Genomic DNA, 21305 nt, shown 5'->3' with positions numbered 1-21305 from the left:
TTCGTTCTTAATATGCATTCATGATGTGCTACTTTTAGTGTCCGTGTCCATTATAATGTACAGTATTTATTGGTGTTGTATGTTTTGTGCAAGTAATAACTACTGTCTTATCTTATCTTTAAGGTCCCCTGAACGTGATCGACCTGCTGGCCATCCTTCCTTACTACGTCACAATCTTCCTGACCGAGTCCAACAAGAGTGTTCTACAGTTCCAGAACGTCCGGAGGGTGGTTCAGATCTTCCGGATCATGCGTATCCTTAGGATTCTGAAGTTGGCGCGTCACTCCACAGGGTTGCAGTCTCTAGGATTCACCCTGAAGAGGAGTTACAATGAGCTGGGTCTACTCATCCTCTTCCTGGCCATGGGCATCATGATCTTCTCCAGCCTCGTCTTCTTCGCAGAGAAGGACGAGGATGACACGAAATTCAAAAGCATCCCGGCCTCCTTCTGGTGGGCTACCATTACTATGACCACGGTGGGTTATGGGGACATTTACCCTAAGACACTGCTGGGTAAGATTGTGGGTGGTCTCTGTTGCATCGCAGGGGTGCTGGTGATAGCTTTGCCCATTCCCATCATCGTCAACAACTTCTCTGAGTTCTACAAGGAGCAGAAACGCCAGGAGAAAGCTGTGAAGCGGCGGGAGGCACTAGAGAGGGCGAAACGCAATGGGAGCATCGTCTCCATGAACATGAAGGAGGCGTTCGCCCGCAGTGCCGAGCTGATGGACGTGGTGGTGGAGAAGAGCGAGAGGCCGCTAACGCAAGACAACCACCTGTCACCCAGCCACTGGAAGTGGACACCTAAACGGGCCACAACCGCCTCCGAGACCAGCTCGGCCCACTCCTTCAACCCTGTGGAGTCGCAGACCGGTTCCCCCAGCAAGGCCAGGGCCTCCAGTCCTCAGGGGCTCAACCCTCAGAAGCTGGAGGAGATGTATAACCAAATGGCCAAGACCCAGTCACAGCCCAACCTCAACGCCAAAGACAAGAGCTCCAGGGCTGGCAGGCAGAGGGATAGGGATGAGATGGAGCTGGGGACCATCCCTGGGGGTCCAGGGGACCTTATGCTAGGGGGTCGAGAGGGGGTGGGGGACATGAAGAGCCTGTCTAGTATTGACAGCTACATCAGCTGTGCTGCAGACTTCCAAGAGAATCCACGTGGTGTCTACGCCCATAGTCCAGCCTACGGCCTGGCCCTCCTGGCCCAGGAGACCAGCCGCTTCTCCCACATCAACCCAGTCACGGCCCTCTCTGGGCGGGTCAGCACCAACCCTGGCCTCCAGACCACCCTGGAGCATGAGCCCTTGCTGGATCCACTCTCTGCTGTGAAGCCTGCAGGTTCTGGCAACACTCGTCACTTTAACAATCCTCTAAAGGGTGGTGGCCTTTCCTACAAGGTGAACTACCGGAGCAGTGGAGGGGAGTCAGTGCCAGGACCAGGCCCAGGCCCTTCCCCCAGCAGCGGTGGTCCTCTCTCAGACAGTTCCGTCCTGTCTGACCGCTCCCTGCTCAGCCCAGAGGCGTCCATCTACACCACGGCCAGCAGCAGGACACCGAACAAGTCCCCTGACAGCTCCACCCTGACCACAGCCCTGACCTCCACACCGGCCGTCTTCACTTTCCACGACTCCTCCATCAGTAAGTACATTGACGCCGACACAGACGAAGACGAGCACCTGCGGGACATGTCGGAGGCCACCAGCCCCTCAGAGCGCCTGCTGGCCGGCTCCAGTCCCCCCAAACACAGCAGGAACATCAACAGCGGCTACAACCAGAGAGGCATCAACCACCTGGCACCAAGCACCACCCAGCGGATGCTGGGGCAGAACTGCCTATTCCCTGGCCTGGATGAGGGGACGCGGGGGAGCGGGGGCCACACGGAGAACCATGTGGTTCCAGAGCTGCCCCGCAGGTCCAAAGGGGACAGAGGAAGGTCTAGTGCCATGGACAAGAGTCTCTAAGCTACAGAGATAGGGCAGAGCAGAGGATAGCACGGCCAGCGTTAAGGGAGCTGGAGCAAGGAAGACTTATGTCAGGGACATCCAGAGAAACACAGACATGGTACTGTGTGGAAGGCAGAGAAAGTGAGAGAAAGAGAAAGTAAGAGAGTGAAGGAAAGAGACCCACTGTGCAGAATCCCTTTACAAACTGACAGAAAGGGCCAGGAAGGGAGAGAGATTCAGGGCAGGGTTTGGGCTGTGGTGTGGTGTTCAATACTATGGGAAAAGACTTGCAGGACAGATAAAGAACACTCTCCCTCTTCTCCCTCCCTTCCTGTTAGCCACAGTACACAAGCTACCACAGAACTGGGCAGAAAACTCCCACAAACCCAACTGAGCAGGGGCCCCACAGGGAGACGTGGGAGCAGGTCAAAGCAGAGCATGCTGGGAAGAGACATGGTCTGTTGGTTGGTTGAGGCTGTGGTGGTCCATTTCAGTGGCTATGGGGTAAGAGGCAGGATGAGGGGTGAGGTGGGAAACAGCAAGACAGTCATCCCCTATATTCTCCCACAGGTCTATATATATCAGCTGACCACTGTCCCATTCCACCCCAGCCCAGCTCACACTGTAGAAAACTACACTCTTAGAAAAAAGTTTTCCAAAAGGGTTCTTTGGCTGTCCCCATAAGAGAACCATTTTTGGCTCCAGGTAAAAACCTTTTTCTGTTCCAAGTAGAAACGTTTTGGGTTCCATGTAGAACCATCTGTGGAAAGGGTTCTACATGAAACCCAATATGGTTATATTTTGAAACAGAAGGGTTCTACCTGGAACCAACCTTTTAGGTTCTAGATAGCACCTTTTTTTCTAAGAGTGTAGGGAGGAGTTACGGTAGACGCCAATAAGCTACTTACTAGTGCCCCCCTAGACCCAAACCTGGCCTTAGTCATATGTGAGTATGTGTTTAAGCCTGTGTGCGCGTGTGTGTGTGTGTTTGAGTGAGTTGGCGTGTACGTGTTTAAAAGATATCCACACTTTTAGATTGTCTTACCTGACTTATTTTTATATAGATAAAGGAGGTTACATATAGGAATTTGTGATTTGCTAGTCTGTTGTGTCATGACCATAACTGTTTGAGTAATTCTGTATGACATATTTCTAGACAAGTTACAGTTGCTGGAGGTTTACAATCCAGACTCATCTTAGGGAAAACCACAGTCTGTCAAAAATAATCTTGTTCTTCTTGGTACCGTTTCTTTATCACATAGTAAGAGTAGAGGACCACATTTGATCTGACATTTCTGTCTGTGAATGTCTTGATTGTGTGTTGTTTTATTTTTATTGTATTGGGTTTGAGTCAGAGGGGTATGGTTGAAAGAAACCTAATCTTTTTGGTATTAAAGTCAGGAATCATAAATATCCCTGAAGAGTTTTTGCATCAAACACACATTTAGGAGAGCTCTCGTCCAAGACATGCATGTACCAAACAGCCTGCCTCTTCCTCCCAGTCATACCACCAAGACACAAGGGCCTCGATTCAGTCCATATCGGGGAAATTCAGCGTAACTGCGTTATTGAAATTGAAAAGCAATGTTTCCGCGTTAGCAGGAAATGCATTCATGGTAAACACTGCAAGTGTCAGCTCAATAGGAAATTACATTTACATCTCAAGTGCGCTTTCATTAACGCTTCAGCAATACTGATTAAATAGAGTCCAGAGTTCAAAAGAATCACTTCAGCTGAAGTGCTGAGATGTGTAAAACAAAAATTACCTGTTTATTTCTATGGTACTTTATAAAGAATGTGGTGAACGGATTTATGAACCTATATTTCCAAATCCAAGCAAACATTTATGATATACGTTCATTTTTAAAGTGAAACATTGATAATGCTGCCATAACATGCATCATCATACTTTTCCTTTCAACAAGATAGAGCCAAAGAGTGGTCCATTTAGAACTGTAGTTGGAATGAGCGAGAGAAAGATCCCCCATACAGTACTCCTTAGGTTGCAGTATAAGTCTGAACAGATTATTAATTCAAAAGAGGGAAGAGTGTTACTTCTCACTTATCCAGGAAACCTAGTTACAGGTTTTGATTGAATAGCATGTCTAGTCTTTTTGAGTGCATCTGCATTCATCCACACACAGACATACAGACATATTGAAAGGACAGCCCATACACAGGTATACAATATCTACAAGATAGCTCCAGGCCTGCCCAGTTTCCATAGTAACAAGCTCCATCCTGGCAAGGCTGATGCCAGAGCTGCATAGCTCTGCTAATTGGGGTGGGAATGTCTAATTGTATCAAAATGCATGCATTCTTTACGTTTACACAGTTTGCACACTCAAACATACAGTAGTTGTTACACAGGAATGCACGTAGACAAATAAACATCCTGTAACCACCCATTCCCCCCTGCATAGTTTTGAATAAATGTATGATAATGCATTCTGAAGAATAGACATCACAGTGCATAGATATCACTGAAGATGCTTATAAATTAAAAGACAGACCCACAACACTGTCCACATACATGTCCATGTGTTTGTCCTTGGCTCTCTTCCTCTTCCTCTTTCTGAGAAAAGTCAGCGTGAAAAGGTGAGAATGTCGCATCTCCAGAGACGCATTTTTCGCACCCATTCCTGTCTGAGCTGGATCCGAGCGAGGGGAGCTCTGTGAAAGGAATAGTAATGACTGCAGAAAGGGCAGAACCTCAAACACTGTGTGTGTGCGTGTTATTGTCATGTTTAAAGGGACTGATGCTCAGCCAAAGGCTTCCACTTTGTTAGCTAGGTTTCTATCCAATTGGCGACAGATTTTCATGCGAATATTCTAAAATCCACATAACAACAATATGCGCATTTTCCCACCAGAGATGTGTTTCCATCAAATTGACTTGTTGCGGATAAAAGCATGTGCGTGATGATTTAGGCCTAGTGAACATACAATTATTTTGCAGTTAAATTCCCATGTACCGAATGAACAAAATCTATGTTTAATGGGTTTCCATCGCATTTTCAACTCTACTGATGGCTTTGTCACAACAAATGTAGCGTTAAATATCAAATGTGCCCAGTGGTTTTGGCATATACGCTCTAGCCAATAGGCTACCTATCTACATGATGATGAGTATATTATGGATAAGAGCGAGATTATTTTTATTTGTCAAACGGCAGCCAAGCATCGATCATCATGTCAACAGAATGAGATCCTTGAAATGTATTGGAAAGAAGGAAGCTCATCACCGTGCACTTTCACAACCTTGTGAAGTTCATGATTTATTCATCCGTAGCCTAATAAACTGCATGCTTTCCCAAGTCATAACCGGAGGACCACACAACATATCGCATGACTAAATTTACTTCGATCTTGTGGTTATTATTAATATTTAAGGATAGTGTTTCCACCACCAATTCTTGCATAATTCATTTTACCAGCACAAAAAGATCCCACCTTGTCTGGCATATTCTGTTTTGTCGACATTTGGAAAGTTTACCGACACATTTTCTGTTTCCATCAGGCCTGTCATGACCTTTTTTTAATTCGACATGTACTTTAAATTTATCTGGAAACTTGTTTAATGTTAACATCCCACTGGGCACCACCTTGTTGAACCAACGTGGAATAGACGTTGTACTGACGTCGGTGCCAGTGGGATATGATTTGAAACTGTAGCGTGGACATACAATGTCACTGTTTTAATGTTCATTATGTTCACAATGCACTTCAAATCCATCTGGTTAAGTTGGCTGTCATCTGTATAGCGTTGGCTTCTTGTGCACTGTCTAATACTGAGTTGTGTTGCTGTCCCATATGTTTCACATAACCAGGCCTCATGTTATGCTCACACTGTAAGAATACATAGTGGGAGTCAGGGACAGTTGTCACGTAAAATATCTCTTTAAAAGAAAGATGACAATCAATTCGTCATGAATAGACACTATATACATTGTAGCATTGCTATGAGATGATCCTGTGGCGTGTCATCGGTTGGAAAGACTAACTGGAAAACACACCATGGACACTTACAGAAAGGAAGTAGCCACCGATAGCCTTTACATATTTGTTTTGGTAGAACGATTCTGGACAATGTTCTGACAAGGTGAAATGTGTTTACTGCTATACTGTGACCACTGACCAGTGTGTTTAAAAAAAGTTCATGTAAATTTGCTGCTAGTCTTTGTATTTTTTTTTCTTCTTAAAGGGCACTTTATACATCAGTCTCTCTCCGTCTCTGAGTGAGTCACCCAACATCCAAACGTCCTGTAGCGTACAAGAGCTTTAACTTTTACTGTAGTCCTGAACAAAAGGGTTTCTGATGTCAAAGGATTTGTAAGCGTTATGTTTTAATGAGAAAGCACAATCAAGTGACTTCTTTTATTTATCTTTTTTTGATAAGATATGAATAACATACAATTTAGGAATTAGACAAATGCCATTGAAATTGAGGTTGGGATTTCAGAGTTAGGGTCCATTTGAAATGCTTGGTAAATTGGAATTCAATAATTGGATTTGAATCGATTTGAAAGAGATCCCAACGAGTCATTCCCAACCAGTCATTGTAACATACAGAAATTCCAGGGAACTGAAGGGAAAAAAAAGATTTGACAGACTTTCAGACTACCCCCACCTCTTCTTCTACTGTTGTTTTTGTAGGTCTCCAGGCTACTGTTTGTTTTGTAATATTTTTACCTGTTGACTTTCTAATGCTGTAAGTTGTTGCTGTATAAGTGTTCTGTTGTTCGATCGATGCATGTCGTAACTTTGGAGCCGTGACTGGGTGTGAAACATGCACAACGCCAGTTTAACTGTCCTGTAAAAAGTGTCTCAATGTCCCAAGATCTTTCTATTTCTTTTTAAAAAGGCAACATTCCCCTTGGATGACTGAAAATTCAATAAAAGTCTGATTAATGACTGGGTTGAGTTTTGGTTATTGACATGTGTTACAGGAATTATTGAAGGCTTTCGCTAATACAAAGAAAGACTGCACTGACAGTTACATACACTTAGAAAATAATCTACAATAGTATTTTTTCAGAAGAAAGAGTCTGTCCAACCAGAGAACAAAATGACCCGAATCAGCCACATAAACACGATTAAATTGTTGGCAGAGGTTTCATATCAATTGTTAGGTTAGACACTGGTATGGTCCGGTCCATACGGATGCACACAGCACTGTCGATGTTGCTTTTTGATTATGCCTGATCCATGTGCTGTCCGGTCTGTCTGTATGGCCATGAAGAAGTTGTAGACTCAGGTCTGTAGACTAGACAGTAACACAGGGTTATATGAAGAGGAAGCTGTGGACGGTGGGACAGGAGCAGGAGTCTAGTCTCCCGACACGCCTCCACACACCACGACACCTGGGGTTACCCACCGCCTGCCACTGCAGAGACTGCCTGCCACTGAAAGAGGGGGGAGGGAGAAAGAAAGACTGTCGTTTACTAATCTAGTCTAGACTAAGACTGCCACCTAGTGGCTGAAACCTGACTCTTCAAACAAGAAAAGCAACATTGGGTTAGAATGTACACACGATTTAAACGGAATGTCCTTTACCACATATGTATAGCCTCAAGCTCTCTTCTCTACCCTCCCCCCCCCCCCCCCCCCCTCCTTTGCTCGTGGGCCCTGCATGTCTTACCTCTCCTCCTCATCTCCATCTCCAGAGCAGTGTGTCTGCCCGGCAGCGAGGGCTGGAGGCTGGCACTCCACACAAACTTGGTGGCCCTCCCTCAGGTACTGCATCCATCGGGTGTGTGGCCCCACACTACGCTGGCACCCAGGGGTCAGGGAGGTCAGCTGGAACTGCACACAGTACCTGGATAAGTATACACATTACAGACACGCATACAGACATACAGTGGCAAGAAAAAGTATGTGAAGCCTTTGGAATTACCTGGATTTCTACATAAATTGGTCATCAAATTTGATCTGATCTTCATCTAAGTTACAACAATAGACAAGAACATGGTGTGCTTAAACTAATAACATACAAATTATTGTATTTTGCTTGTCTATATTGAATACATCATTTAAACATTCACAGTGTAGGTTGGAAAAAGTATGCGAACCCCAAGGCTAATTACTTCTCCAAAAGCTAATTGGAGTCAGGAGTCAGCTAAACTGGAGTCCAATCAATGAGACGAGATTGGAGATGTTGGTTAGAGCTGCCTTGCCCTATAAAAAAAACTCACAAAATGTGAGTTTGTTATTCACAAAAAGCATTGCCTGAACAAAAGAGATCTCAGAAGACCTAAGACTAAGAATTGTTCGACTTGCATAAAGCTGGAAAGAGTTAAAAAAGTATCTCTAAAAGCTTTGATGCTCATTAGTCAACGGTAAGACAAATGGTCTATAAATGGACAGTTCAGCACTGTTGCTACTCTCCCTAGGAGTGGCCGTCCTACAAAGATGACTGCAAGAGCACAGTTCAGAATGCTCAATTGGGTTAAGAAGAATCCTAGAGTGTCAGCTAAAGACTTACAAAAATCTCTGGAACATGCTAACATCTCTGTTGACGAGTCTACGATACGTAAAACACTAAACAATAATGGTGTTCAGGGGAGAACACCACGGAAGAAGCCACTGCTGTCCAAAAAATACATTGCTGCCCGTCTGAAGTTTGCAAAAGGGCACCTGGATGTTCCACAGCGCTACTGGCAAAATATTCTGTGGACAGATGGAACTACAGTTGAGTTGTTTGGAAGGAACACACAACACCCCGTGTGGCCCAAAAAATGGCACAGCACACCAACATCAAAACCTCATCCCAACTATAAAGTATGGTGGAGGGAGTATCATGGTTTGGGGCTGTTTTGCTGCCTCAGGTCCTGGACAGCTTGCTATCTTCGACGGAAAAATGAATTCCCAAGTTTATCAAGACATTTTGCAGGAGAATGTTAGGCTATCTGTCCGCCAATTGAAGCTCAACAGAAGTTGGGTGATGCAACAGGACAACGACCCAAAACACAGAAGTAAATAAACAACAGAATGGCTTCAACAGAAGAAAATACGCCTTAAGGAGTGGCCCAGTCAGAGTCCTGACCTCAACCCGATTGAGATGCTGTGGCATGACTTCAAGAGAGCAGTTCACACCAGACATCCCAAGAATATTGCTAAACTTAAACAGTTTTGTAAAGAGGAATGGTCCACTATTCCTCCTGACTGTTGTACAGGTCTGATCCGCAGCTACAGAAAACGTTTGGTTGCTGCCAAAGGAGGATCAACCAGTTATTAAATTCAAGGGGTCACATACTTTCCCCACCCTGCACTGTGAATGTTTACACGGTGTGTTCAATAAAGACATGAAAACATAATTGTTTGTGTTTTATTAGTTTAAGCAAACTGTCTATTGTTGTTTGTTGTCTATTGTTTGTTGTCTATTGTTTCTTGACTATTGTTGTGACCTAGATGAAGATCAGATCAAATTTTATGACCAATTTATGCAAAAGTCCAGGTTTTTCCAAAGGGTTCACATACTTTTTCTTGCCACTGTACACCCACACACAAAGTACAGTGGAGGCTGCTGAGGGGAGGACAGCTCATAATAATGGCTGGAACGGAGCAAATGGAATGGCATCAAACCATGTGTTTGCTGTATTTGATACCATTCCACTCCAGTCATTACCATGAGCCCGTTCTCCCCAATTTAAGGTGCCACCAACCTCCTGTGCAGTACACACACATTCATATACACACAGGGGTCAGAAAATATGACAGGAATACTATGGAAGGAGACAAACACATAGACCGGATCTCTCACCCTTCGACATCATCGTTATCAGGGATGTCCCTCTTCTTCCTGGCATTGCCATAGCCACCGGTAGTGATGAGAGCCGGGACTGCAAAGACAATATCCATGAGGACAAAACCACGACAACAATAGCACAGCTTTAGCTCCCACACGCACATTTCTTTATTTAACCAGGTAGGCCCATTGAGGTCAGAAGACCTATTTTGCAAGGGAGACCTGGGAATGTGACCTTTACTTGAAGACAGAGGGATATCTGACAGAGACAAGAGGCCATTAAACACATATGGGTTAAGGTCCTTACCAGAGCATTTAGATATATAGCCTAAGGCAATATACACTGAGTGTACAAAACATTAAGAACACCTCTTTCCATGACAGACTGACCAGGTGAATCGAGGTGAAAGCTATGATTCTTTACTGATGTCACCTGTTAAATCCACTTTAAATCAGTGTAGATGAAGGGGAGGAGACAGGTTAAAGAAGGATTTTTAAGCCTTGAGATAATTGAGACATGGATTGTGTATGTGTGCCATTCAGAGGGTGAACGAGCAAGACAAAAGATTTCAGTGACTTTGATCGGAGTAGGGTAATTGATGACCGGGGCACCAGTTTGTGTGTCAAGAACTGCAACGCTGCTGGGTTAAGCTCAACTGTTTCCCGTGTGTATTAAGAATGGTCCACCACCCAAAGGACATCTGAGAAACTTGACACAACTGTGTGAAGCATCCCTGTGGAATGCTTGACACCTTGTAGCCCATGCCCAACGAATTGAGGCTATTCTATGGGCTAAGGGGGTGCAACTCAATACAAGGAAGGTGTTCTAAATGTTTGGTACACTCAGTATATGGCTGTGGTGCTTACCTAGTGACTTGCCGCACTGTCGGTGGTGTTCCCTGTACTCTGCACAGCCGGCGTGCTCCTCCACGTGTGGACAGGGTTTCCCCCCATTTCGGGGCTCCTGCAGGACTTCCCTGCTCCTTATCCGAACTGTGGCCCTGCAGGGCTCACCACAGCCAGACCACGCAGTCCACTCACTCAGCATACAGGACACCGCTAGGAGGGAGGGGGAGGACAGGCAAGGCCAGCTCCAGGCATAAGCAACATACATTATTTTTTTGTAACTCTCAACTTACTGTTGAGTTAGAATAGTAGAATACACAAGGTGTAGTTTTGAAATTTGGTTGTGCATCATCACTTTTGCTTTCGTTATGTCAGTCAATGAAAGTCACTCAATTATCATTCACATTTTTTTTTTAGATTGGTAAGTTAGTCTAGTCAGCGTGCCCAGGGGCCAGCTGCAAGTAGCCTAGTGGTTAAGAGCATTGGGCCAGTAACCAAAAAGGTCACTGGTTTGAAACCCCGTGCTGCCTAGGTGAAAAATCTGACGTGCCCTTGAGCAAGGTACTTAACCCTAATTGCTTCTGTAAGTCGCTCTGGCTATTAGCTTCTGTTAAATGACTAAAATGTAATGGCTCTGACCTCTAGGGGGCCCCCATTGATTTTGTTAGTCAATCTCACTCAGATATAATTTTAACATGGCATAAGTCGTGACAAAATGTGTAGAATTTTCTACTAACTCTCACATAGGGACCCCAAAAGGCTCGAGCGGGCCCTGAGGACAGGACAGCATGAGAACATGGCAGGGGTAAATGAAAGCAGGTACAAGCACAACTCTATGGTAGAGTGCCCTCTACTGTATTCATTTGCCACTGAAAAAGCATTTAGCATTTTTAGACAGCTAAATAAAAAGTAAATTGGTATAGAATTATAAGCAAGGTATATACTCTATGAATTACAAACAAATCATACGGCTCACATGACAATTAATCATCACACTTTCAGGAGAATCTCAATTACTTTTACACCAAACTGGGGCAAAATGACCATATCCAGTGTTGTCAAACACAGGTCTTATGCTAGTGTGTTGTAGAAATTGACACACTTTGGGTAACATATTATACACTACATGACCGAAGGTATCTGGACACCTGCTCGTCGAACATCTCATCACAAAATCATGAGCATTAATATGGAGTTAGTCCCCCCCCTTTTTCTGCTATAACAGCCTTCAATCTTCTGGAAAGGCTTTCCACCAGATGTTGGAACATTGCTGAGGGGACTTGCTTCCATTCAACCATGAGCATTAGTGAGATCGGGCTCTGATGTAGGGCGATTAGGCCTGGCTTGCAGTCGGCTTTCCAATTCATCCCAAAATGTCTCTATGGACCTCACTTTATGCACGGGTCACTGTCATACAGAAACAGGAAAGTGCCTTCCCCCAGAGCCGGGCGGGCCTATACGCTCAGTACGCAAGTTGCGTAGGGCCTCGCAAATTACGCAAGGGCCCCGCCTCCCCCTCGTGTCAAAGCGGGTGTCAATGTTTACACTCGATGAGAGGATGAAGCGGAACTATCCTTCTGGTCACGAAAAGAGAAGGAAAAAAAACACCACGAGAGTGAATTGTGGGAACAGCGATCATGTAAACTTGTTTCCTCTCCAAGTTTGATGTCAGAGCAAATAGCAGTAACGTTAAATTGATGTGCTAGCTTGCAGTGCATCTCTTGGTCTGTCTGTGTCTTGCTTGCCTGCCACTTCCGGGGCTGTGTCCTGTGACTTTGTGCCTGACAAAAGTGAGAGTGAAATACTAACTATTTAATACGTTTGATAAACGCCAACCGGCAACAATAAACAGCAGCTCGGAAAAGATAACCGCGTCGGGCGTGAACATGTGTTCATATGCGCGTGCACGAAATGAAACTCGCGCTTTGCAGCGGCAACCACAATATATGGGTGATGGCACTCCTCATAGGCGCACATCATTTTAAAACAAGACAATGATTATCTAGTCTCTCAGTCAAGGTTTAGTTACAACTTTGGACTAATGCAAGATGGAAAGCAATGGATTGACATTGACTATATATGTATATATTAGATTTATATATTGAATTTAAAATGTTGATTAGCTGGGCATACTGGGCAATATGGATGCACATCTCTAAGTAAATAATAACCATCAAGTATTCAGCCAAGCCATAGTATAAATTGTATTTTATATTTTAAAATTTATAAAATCAAATCTGGGGGAGCCAGTTTGAATGGGCCTGATGCAGCTGATAAAATGTATAATAGTATTGTTATCTATAATCTACAGGTGCTTAAGTTTGTTAGTAGAGGAGATGTTGGATCATCAGCCAGTACAAGCACAGACTCAGTTGATCCACATCCAGCCAGTACTAACACAGACCCAGTACAGCTGGCTTCAGCCAGTACTAACACAGACCCAGTACAGCTGGCTTCAGCAAGTACTAACACAGACCCAGTACAGCTGGCTTCAGCCAATACTAACACAGACCCAGTACAGCTGGCTTCAGCCAGTACTAACACAGACCCAGTACAGCTGGCTTCAGCCAGGACTAACACAGACCCAGTACAGCTGGCTTCAGCCAGTACTAACACAGACCCAGTACAGCTGGCCTAGGCAAATACTAACACAGACCCAGTACTGGCAGCTTCAGCCAGTACTAACACAGACCCAGTACAGCTGGCTTCAACAAGTACTAACACAGACCCAGTACAGCCATCTTCAGCAAGTACTAACACAGACCCAGTACAGCCATCTTCAGCAAGTACTAACACAGACCCAGTACAGCCATCTTCAGCAAGTACTAGCACAGACCCAGGGGAAGTACAGGCAGCCTCAGCCAGTACTAGCACAACCAGAGGTGTACAGCCAGCATCAGATACAAGCAGCTCAGACCCTAATAGAACAGTTGCTGCTCCACCAAATGACCCAGCAGATTGGCCCCCAGTCTTAACAGACTTTATGAGGACTGAGTTAGTGCGCAGAGGTCCATTCAAACAAGGACTGGATTTTTCAAACCCTAAAGACAAGTCAAGAGGAGGTTTCCATTCAGGCTTATTACAGAGACGGCTGTCAAATGGGGAAAATATTACCAGGAGCTGGCTTTCATACTCAATCAAAAACAACGCTGTGTTTTGTTTTTGCTGTAAGCTCTGTCGTGGCAGAATCAGATTTAGCTAAGTAACATAGATAAGATGTTATTTTCATCATATGCTTGTGAGATACTTGTCATTAGAAATGGGGCCCTCTGGACTATAGGATTGACAGTGCATTTTCCCTTCTGAGCTAGGAATAAGTAACTTGGGGCCAGAGAGGGGAGAGGTCAGGCTTGTCTTCATAAGTCAATGTATCTGTAACTATTCTTAAATCATGTGACGGGATGGCGTTATTAAATGGAGAACCAGTTAGTCATCTCATACAATGTCTGTACGCCAGTCACTCCCTACTTTTCTCATATGGGGAAGGAGTTTGGCAGTGTTTGGAACCATTGTATTTCCCCTCTGAGGTTGCCCTTATCTTGATCTAGTATATGACCTAAGAGGCTCACTGTCTTTTCTGAGCTTATCCAGGAGGGGGTGTATTTGACATGGGAGTATCTCAAATGACAATTGATATATGCCATTGGATGAGGTAATGGTTGGTAGACAGCGAAGTACCAAGCATGAGATTGAAACCTTGTCTTGGGAGATCAAACTGAACGATGATTTATAGCTGATGCTGTCTAGCGATAGGATACTCCTCTTCCAGGTAAAGGATTCTTTGTAAGTTGAGAGGGGTGTATCTTGGCTATAAATGAAACTAAGAATTGTTTTGTAAGGACTCTCAGAGAATTCATTTATAGACACTGAATTGATCTGAGAGTCAAAAAAGGGCTTTGGTAAAGCTTGTATATATATTCAAGATGGAATATATAATTTAACTCTGACTTGTGTGTGGTTGGCTCTCTCTCTCTCTTTATTGAGTAATACAGGAAATTACCACGACAGCTCTTTTCTACAAACGACTACAAAATAATAAAGGAAGGTGTGAATGACTGATCAAATATCAAAGCCATTCTGAAACACCATAAGGATAGTCCTGAACACACGGACAATATTTTTAAGTGGAGAGAACTTGATCTGCGCCTAAGTCGGGGACAGACTCTTGACCAGATACAAATGCCAATTTTGGAGGCTGAAAGAATCAGATGTCCTTACACGTTTAATAAGTATCACCCAGAAACCTGGGATTCAGACGACAAACTCTTCCAACCAGATAATGGAAACTTCCTAAAAGGAGGTTGAATTACTGGCAAAATTTGACCCTGTTATGGAAAATCATCTCAGCAAATGTAAAGATGGAGACACACATGCTCATTACCTTGAGAAGCGCACACAGAATGAGCTGACACAGATTGTGAGCGACAAGATTCTGGAAGAAACAGTAACTCAAGTAAGAGACTCAAAGTACGTCTCCTTTATCTTGGACTGTACACCTGACAGTCACCAGGAGCAAATGTCAGTTATTCTGAGAAGTGTGGCTTTAAATGGAAAGCCAGAGATCAAGGGGCACTTCCTCAGCTTGGAGAATGTTGAGTTTAACACAGGCTTGAATCTGTCCACTGTCATCTTAGATAAGCCGAACGAGCTGAAGATCCCATTTGAAGATTGCAGAGGGCAGAGGGCAAGCTCATGATAATGGGGCCAACATGAAGGGCAAGGAGTACAAGCCAGACTGCTCAAAAAAAAATCCCAGAGCCGTGTTCGTCCCATGTGGAGCACATACTCTAAACCTTGTCATTGCAGATGCTGCCAAATCTTCAAAATATGCATTTTTTGGGGGGGGGGGGGGGGGGGGGCATGTGCAAAATCTCTTCACCTTTTCAGCTGGCACACAAAAATGGAGTGTTTTGAAGAAACACGTGAACATAACTGTGAAGTCATGGAGTGACACGAGATGGGAGAGTAGGCTCCAAAGTGTTCATACAATCAGGTATCAGGCTTCAGAGGCATTACTGGAAGCCAGACAGTGGAGGCACAAGCACTTGCAGAGGAAGTTGGGTCCTACCGCTTCTTGAGTTGCTGTGTCGTATGGTGAGATACTGACAATGACAAACAAGGTGAACAAGCTCCTCCAATCCGCCTCAATGCAGTTGGATATCGCAGTGAATTTAATCTCAAATGCAAAGGCCTCCCTCACTACATACTGGCAAACTGTATTCTGAGGCCCAGAAAACAGCCAAACGCATGTGAAGAAATGAATGTGGAGGCTGTTCTGAAAGAGAAGAGACTGAGAAACAGCAAGAGGCATTTCAGCTATGAGGCTTCTGACGAACCAGTGACTGAGGCACTGAAAAACCTTGAAGTCAACTACTTCAACATTGTGGTCGACTCTGCTGTGACATCCATGGATGAGAGATTTGAAACACTCAACCAGGTGAAAACCAAATATGGAGTGCTGCTGACCTTCAGCACTGCCTCAGATGTCCAGTGAATCTTTAAAGGCTCACTGCATGGAAGTTGAAAACACTCTAACCTTCAGAGATGACTGTGACATCAGTGGAATGGATCTGGCACACGAGATTCAGAATGTACCTCATCTGCCATCAGATAAGATGACTGCCTTTGAGCTGCTTTCCTTTCTCTGTGAGGAAAAACCTGGAGGAACTCTATCCTAACCTTTGGATAACCCTAAGAATTGCAGTCACCCTACCAGTAACAGTAGCATCGTCAGAGAGGAGCTTTTCAAAATGAAAGCTCCTCAAAGCTACCTGAGGTCTTCCATGTCACAGGAACGTTTGAGTGGTCTGGCCATCATGAGCATAAATCATGACGTGGGGAAACACATGTCCTATGATGACATCATTGATGATTTTGCCTCAAGGTGCAGAAGAGGAATATTTTGATGGTAAGATTTTAATTCAAACATTCAAATGTTTACACACTTAGTAACATTTAAGATTGTATGGCAGAAGTGCATTTGTGTAAATGACTGGTGCCCATGCTGAAAATGCCCAGGCTGTAGAGGGAACCAAAGTTAATCACACAGCTGTATAGGTTTTATTTTACTATTTTGAGACATATACCCCTATAGGCTATGGCTGCAGCTACATTTACATTGTATAGACAAAGCTAATTGTGTAATATTGTGGACACTGGACTAATTACCAGGCAGCAGAGCCAAAGCTCAGTAATATATTTGATTATTTTCTACATTTTATATTTTCTACAATTTCTTATGTTAATATTCACTTATCTTAATATTCTATAGAACATATTATATTCAATAAATATTGTTTGTTTTTACACCTCCTGTTCTGTATAGGTCAACTTATTCTTAGACCGACAGATGGAGCAAACGTGTTTTAAAGGAGGGAGGATTGTAGTGGGAGCACTGGTAGTGGGAGCACAGGTGTGACTGAGACAATGGTTTACATGGCTCACGGGTCAGGTAAGAGGGCCCCCTTAGCAGAATGTTGCTTGGGGCCCCGGGAGGTCAGGACCGGCTCTGCCTTCCCCAAACTGTTGCCAAAATTGGAAGCACAGATTAATCTAGAATGTCATTGTATGCTGTAGGATTAATATTTCCCATCACTGGAACTAAGGGGCCTAGACGGAACCAAGAAAAATAGCCCCAGACCATTATTCCTCCTTCACCAAACTTTACAGTTGGCACTATGCATTGGGGCAGGTAGTGTTCTCCTGGCATCCGCCAAACCCAGATTCGTCTGTCGGACTGCCAGATGGTGAAGCATGATTAATTTGATGGGTGTCCACATACTTTTGTATAGTGTATGGGAAACTTACCTGGGCAGGCGAATTCATAATCATGACAGCAGTCCAGAGTAGAGGTACAAGCCTGGTCGCAATAGCAGGTGCCATATGAACGGTCAACTCTCCATCCCTTACTGACGCACGACCGGTCGTGCCCAGTGCAGCAAAAACCCGTGTCCTGACACCCTGCCTCGTTCGGGACGACCAGCAAAACTAGCAGCACGACACAGGAGTGGAGCCAGCGGCCGGTAACAGTATAACTGAACGGGTGCATGGCTATTGGCCTAGATTAGTATTTCTGTGGGATTTAGCGCCGCGGCTAACACCTGTAAAATCGCAAAACTGTGTTCACACGCCGAAGTTGATACTAGGGGACTTTCGATGTCGTTTATCTAAGTATTTCGAGTTTTTTGAAAAGATAGGCTATCATTCTGAAAAGTTTTTAACACAGAGTTTGTTCAGCAACTATCCCCATAATGGGATTCCAAGTGCTATTGGGCAATATATTGCAATGGCTTTTGTCAAGCGCATATCTCTCTCTTTCGCTCTCTTAAAGGGACAGTTCGTTTCTCTGACCACAGCGCTCCCTACAAGGAAGCTCATTTGCCTCAAAACTAAATTAAAGAAAACAGTACAGCTGTGAAGCATAGGCTTCTTGTTCATATTTTTCATAATTTGTATATATCATATTCTGCGGGGCTCTTAATTTAAAATAACATGGTCATTAAGCAGGCTACTGTTTACTATATGGTGATTTTATAATTGCATGATATGTGGATGTGCGTTTAACAATGTTAATGAATGATCACGGTAGGGATGTATGTGCAGGCCTGTGAGAATCTTTACTTCAACCCATAAGGTTTTATTATGATAAGTAGCCTACAGTGACAGTATGTGGCCTCATGCCCATTTTCCCTGGATTAATTAGTGGGAGGCATGAGTAACTTGTTTGCTTTGCACAGCCCATTCTTTCTACCCCTGTTAGCTTAAGCTGCCAGCTTTCCTGGCCGCTTGTGCCTCAACATGTGAAATAATGGATTGATCAAATTCCTAAGGCCAGGACCATTCATGCAGAACAATAACAACACTGTGGATAGTGCAGCAGCATGGGTCTTCCGCTCAAATACATATTTCCCAGCTACTCAGTACTGAGTGTGTGCTTGAGGACGTGTGGGCGTGGCGGGGCAGTTTCCCAGGCATTGACACACACACACAAACGCACAGACACAAATACAAAAAAACACCCACATACACACACACACACACACAGAGAGAGAGAGCGGCCCCATAGAGGGGCCCTGTCCTGGTGTAGTCTGGGAGTACTGCCTCAATAGAACCTCTGCATTTACCGCTCTAATAAACACAGATCAGCTCTAACTGTCATAGACAATCCAAAGGCACAATTCATAGTCCAATCAAATGTTACTTGGGTAGTTCCCCCATTTCAGATAAGCATGGCACATAGTAAACTCATCCAATGGTCCGTTTCTACATGGCACCTGTTAAAGGACTTGTATTCTGGATAGTTGCACATGTTAAATAAACCACAAGTAAGCCAAGTAAGTTATTTGGATTAACATTTGGATCATGTTTACAATCTGAAAGTGGCTTAGAGTATGTTTTTCTTGTACAGCAGTGAACAAAATGCTGTACCAGATACCTGATGCAGTAAAGGACACTAAATAGGGCCTATTGACTCCTATCTGAGTGGCAGAAATATGCGTAGCTGCAATTACTCCGCCTCCAGCGCTCTCAAACTACTTCTGTTCTTGTCTCCACGTTTCTGTATCAAGCATCTTATCAGATCTCTCTCGTTAACCATTAACACCTGGAGGTGAATCAGACGCCAACACCCATCCAGCCGAAACCACCACCACACAATCTAGGATCAATTTAGCCTTTTATATCATAATGAATAAGAGGGGGGACCTGATCCTAGATCTGCATTCCTTCTCCGAGACACTTTACAAATATGGGCCCAATTTTATAATGTAAGTTTATCAGCGGTTTTTATGAGAGGTTTCTATTTAAGGGCACCTCTTGCCTCATTTAACGACTGACAAGTATGTTGACTAGCCTTTTAGGTAATATACTACATTATCTCATGTTTACATAGTCCAGCTTCTTAAAACCATTTTGCATTATAAGGTATTATCATAGTCCTTATCCTGACTCACAATATAAAAACATATCAACTACAAAACCTAAATCAAGATTACAGCATTGAGGAAAACAGGGTTTGATTTGATTATCCCCACAGGTAGCAATATGTAATGATTTAAACCCTGACTCAGGCTTTAGGGCCTATCCTGCTATCCCACTGGCCTGAGGAGGACTTGGCTGGTTGGCACACCATCAGGCAGCACTACGTGCCAACAAGGCAGCCTGAGCCTTGGATTCAAATCACCTGATTTACAAGCCAAGATTTAGACCTACGGCAAATGGAGGCTTTGATAAGTTATTTGCACCGTTTTCAAGTCTATCCCAACAGATGCCAGGCCACACCAGCCAATCTGTAGTTTCATATAAAGTTGACCTGGTTCCAGTACTGTAAGTGAAGGCCCGTGTCTGTTAATTATTATTTATCTGACTGGGCCAGCCAGTTGTCGTTCAAGGTGTTTACTTCAGACATGATCCTTCGCTTTTGTTCAACCACACCCTGATGAATAGTCTGGCTGACACCAGCTCTTACTCTTCGCTGTGTAGTCGCGTGGGTCGCGTCCGCCAGGCTAGTTCCCCTCCCATAACCCTCTGCAAAGTAATTACCTGAAATAGCCTTTAGTCTTTACATTCAGATTGCCCAACCCTGATTCACGTGCTTGCGTTTGTGTCTTGTATTTCCATTTGTTCAGTCAGTCTATGCGTGTCTGTAACCTTAACTTCATGTTAGATGCTTAGGAGATTTAAGGTTAAACAAGGGAGGTAGCGTTCACCTAAACATTGCAGGAACTTTATAGAAACATATGTAAGCAGACAGGATGTAAGCATCTATAATAAGGTTTACAGTTCATGTATGCATAATCTTCTTATGACATTTACATTTCATACATTCTGGCTAGTGACTACAGTACTCAACACTAATACTGCAGTACTCAACACTAATACTGCAGTACTCAACACTGTGAGAAGAGAAATAGTTGAGAATAAGTTGAGAATAATCTTTATCCATAACCTTGAACGAGTCCAGTAAGCCAGTAAGCCATTTGCTGTCATATCTTGCAAGTGTGTGTGATGAAGGGTCAAATGGGGTTGAAAGTGTATGTGCATGTTGATACTGTAAGCATCATAAAACTATTAGACATAATGGCAGATATCTATTTTGATTATTTCTTATTGACAAAATCAATAGTGTTGGTACCGTCATTTAAAAAAAACAATTTGCTCTTAACTGCCTGGTAAAATAAACGTGTTTCTTATTTGCACATAAGAAAATTCTCAGCCCAATTTTCTAAAGTAATAATGAATATGCAGTACATGGTGTCCCTCTCAACAAACATGTTTTTTATAGGGGGCTCAAGGAGGTATTCAAGCAATAAGGCCCGAGAGGGTGTGGTATATGGCCAATATACCACAGCAAAGGGCTGTTCATAAGTTGCGGAGTGCCTGAATACAGCCTTTAGCCGTTGTATATTGGGCACTTACCACAAACCCCTGAGGTGCCTTATTGCTATTATAAACTGGTTACCAATGTAATTAGAGAAGTAAAAATAACTGTTTTGTCTAACCCGTGGTGTACCGTCTGATTTACCACGTCTGTCAGCCAATCAGCATTCAGGGCTCGAATCACCCATTTTGTAATTCCTTTTAACCTAATCCTGAAGGAGTTTTGAAATAAAGTGAGAAGGCAGGCCGGAGTCACAGAGTAGAGCAAAGGGAAGGTAACATGCACCAGCTTGGCTGTCTGCACCTTTAGCGTTCTCAGTTAGAACACTCCGTAGACTCTCAGACACACTTTTATTTTCTACCTTTTATTTAACGAGACAGTTCAGAAC

General features: G+C 43.9%; 2 protein-coding genes across 2 annotated transcripts in view; one reads left to right on the top strand and one right to left on the bottom strand.

The window, feature by feature from the left end:
- The window catches only part of kcnb1 (potassium voltage-gated channel, Shab-related subfamily, member 1), a 72087-nt gene extending 65227 nt beyond the window's left edge, over positions 1–6860 (top strand). Inside the window, exon 4 of the mRNA XM_055912372.1 lies at positions 124–6860. Coding sequence (XP_055768347.1) covers positions 124–1964 — 1841 coding nt within the window. The 3' untranslated portion in view covers positions 1965–6860. The remainder of the gene's footprint in view (positions 1–123) is intronic.
- si:dkey-7k24.5 (somatomedin-B and thrombospondin type-1 domain-containing protein) lies at positions 6629–17838 on the bottom strand. Its single transcript, XM_055912374.1, has 5 exons — positions 17347–17838; positions 10561–10752; positions 9709–9787; positions 7588–7764; positions 6629–7351 (listed from the first exon to the last, which is right to left on the bottom strand). The coding sequence occupies exons 1-5, from the start codon at positions 17585–17587 to the stop codon at positions 7231–7233; spliced, it is 810 nt and encodes a 269-aa protein (XP_055768349.1). The 5' UTR covers positions 17588–17838; the 3' UTR covers positions 6629–7230.
- Between the last annotated feature and the right edge of the window lie 3467 nt (positions 17839–21305).

Source organism: Salvelinus fontinalis, chromosome 3 (genome assembly GCF_029448725.1).
Source record: "Salvelinus fontinalis isolate EN_2023a chromosome 3, ASM2944872v1, whole genome shotgun sequence".
NCBI classification, from domain to species: domain Eukaryota; kingdom Metazoa; phylum Chordata; class Actinopteri; order Salmoniformes; family Salmonidae; genus Salvelinus; species Salvelinus fontinalis.
Note: the sequence above shows the minus strand (reverse complement) of the source record. Positions and strands in the feature narration are given on the sequence as shown.